The following is a 2,097-nucleotide window of genomic DNA, read 5'->3' on the forward strand; positions in this document are numbered from 1 at the left end:
CAACCTCCCAAGACCATGACCAAGACCATTGAAGTCGCGCTCGAGCCGCACGAGCAGCTCGCGACGTTCGCTGCCGGCTGCTTCTGGAGCGTCCAGCTCCATTTCCAGCGCCTCGACGGCGTCCTCGACTCGCACGTCGGCTACATCAACGGCAAGACCGTCAACCCGACGTACCGCCAAGTGTGCGCGGGCGATTCGGGCCACGCCGAAGCCGTCCAGATCAAGTTTGACGAAAACAAGATCTCGTTCAAGCAGCTCGTTGAGAACTTCTTTGCGATCCACAACCCGACGACGCGCAACCGCCAGAAAAACGACGTCGGCACGCAATACCGCTCCGGTATCTACTACCACAGCGACGAGCAGCGCGAGATCGCCGAGGCCGTCAAGCGCGACGAAGCCGACAAGTTTCCCTCCGAGATTGTGACCGAGATCGAACCCGCGGGTACGTTCTACCATGCCGAAGACTACCACCAGCGCTACCTCGAGAAGGGCGGGCAGTGCGCCCGCGTCGGCTCTACGGACCGCATTCGCTGCTACGGCTAGCATTGCTCACGAGCGCCTATATATAAGCTACACTCAATGAATTATCCGATGACAACTTGTCTTCAAAATGTACAGACGTCAACAATTGTACACACATTAAATAGCGACCTACTGGACTGCGCACGAAGATCGCGCTGGGCCCACCGACTTGATGTACGACGTGAGGCTCGTGCGGCCGCTGGCAATCGCAAGCTGCCGACCGACCTTCAAGTCGACAACGGCAAAGTCGTTCTCGACCATATACCGCACAATGCCGAGGTGGCCGTTGGCGACAGCGCCGGTCCACGCCGCCTTTGTGCAGCCCTCGCACCGGTGCTGGTGCAGGTACCGGAAAATCTCGAGGCAGCCGAACCGACCGGCGTTGTCCATGGCCGCCGTCGAGAAGACGCCCAGCTTGTGCTCGTTGGCGTAGGCCACGATGTCGAGTCGGTCTTGGCGTATCGCCGTCAAGAGCACGTGGGCTGTCCAAAGCGGAAACCCGTTGTTGCGTCGAAAGTCGACGGCGTCGGCGTCGGTCGCTGCCACCACCCTCGGCGAACCGTACCGCGTCGGCGGGCTGCTCGCCGCGCGCGTCGATCGATGGTGCACCGAGCTGTTGGGCTTGGCAAAGTCGGCGACCAGCCGCACGCTTTCAGGCCGGTGTCGGTTGAGGTAGCGCACCACGTCCCAGTGCTTGTTCTTTGTGGCGCCGGCGAGGGCTTTGGGCGTACATCCCTCCCTTCGGTGCGTGTGCAGGAACCGGACGACCTCGAGGTGCCCCGCAGTTGCGGCCTCGTCCATGGTCTCGGCGGTAAAGCCGCCGCAGCCTTCCTCGTGGAGGTACGCCAGGACATCGAGGTGCCCTTGCTTGGCCACGAGGCTCGGGTTCACTGGGCGCCAGGCGTCGAGGTGGCGAAGGAGCTTCACGAGCGGTAGGTGCCCGCCGTTGCACGCGACGCTGGCCGCGAACGGCGGGATCGTCGCGCCTTGGCCATGCAAAAAATCGACCACCGACGCTTGGCCGGTGCGCAGAGCGTGCGCCATGGCCAACGGCAGGTACGTCGGCTGCTTGTGCTCGATAAAGTAGGCTAAAACCCCGACGTTGCCGAGGCGCGCCGCGAGGATCCAGTCGTCGCCGCCAATATCGAGGTCGCAGAGGCTTTCGAGCAGCCGCACGTTCGAGTACGCGATCGCATACTGCTTGAGCCGGGACCGAGTGCTTGGATCGCTCTGCAGAAGCGGCGCGAGGTCCGTCGCGCGCGTGTGCTGGGCAAGCCATGGCGCAAAGACTGCGTGGAACGGCGCAAGGGCAGCCTTGATGTTGCGAGTGTCGCCGTCGCTCTTGACGAGCGCGCGGAGGAGCTTGACGTCGAGCGGGACGCCTTCCTGAAAGTCGGCGATCGCGCGCACGAGATCGGAGTGCTCGGCATGAGCAAATCTGTGGGCAACCCACGTGGCAGCGTGCTTCGGCAACTCGCCACCGGTACCGCTGCTTCGCCGTGCAGCGCTTGTGGCGCAAAGATCACGCAGCATCCCGAGCTCCGAAGCCGCCTCGTTGCTCTCACGATGCGGCGC

General features: G+C 63.3%; 2 protein-coding genes across 2 annotated transcripts; one reads left to right on the forward strand and one right to left on the reverse strand.

Moving 5' to 3' along the window:
* SDRG_00002 (peptide-methionine (S)-S-oxide reductase) lies at positions 1–604 on the forward strand. Its single transcript, XM_008605463.1, has one exon. The coding sequence runs from the start codon at positions 16–18 to the stop codon at positions 541–543; it is 528 nt and encodes a 175-aa protein (XP_008603685.1). The 5' UTR covers positions 1–15; the 3' UTR covers positions 544–604.
* Positions 605–651: 47 nt separating this feature from the next.
* On the reverse strand, positions 652–2,055 carry SDRG_00003 (hypothetical protein; the record flags this gene model as incomplete). The annotated part of the gene is made up of 1 exon (XM_008605464.1): positions 652–2,055. The coding sequence occupies one exon, from the start codon at positions 2,053–2,055 to the stop codon at positions 652–654; it is 1,404 nt and encodes a 467-aa protein (XP_008603686.1).
* Positions 2,056–2,097: the final 42 nt, after the last annotated feature.

This window comes from Saprolegnia diclina (assembly GCF_000281045.1).
Source record: "Saprolegnia diclina VS20 unplaced genomic scaffold supercont1.1, whole genome shotgun sequence".
NCBI lineage: Eukaryota > Oomycota > Saprolegniomycetes > Saprolegniales > Saprolegniaceae > Saprolegnia > Saprolegnia diclina.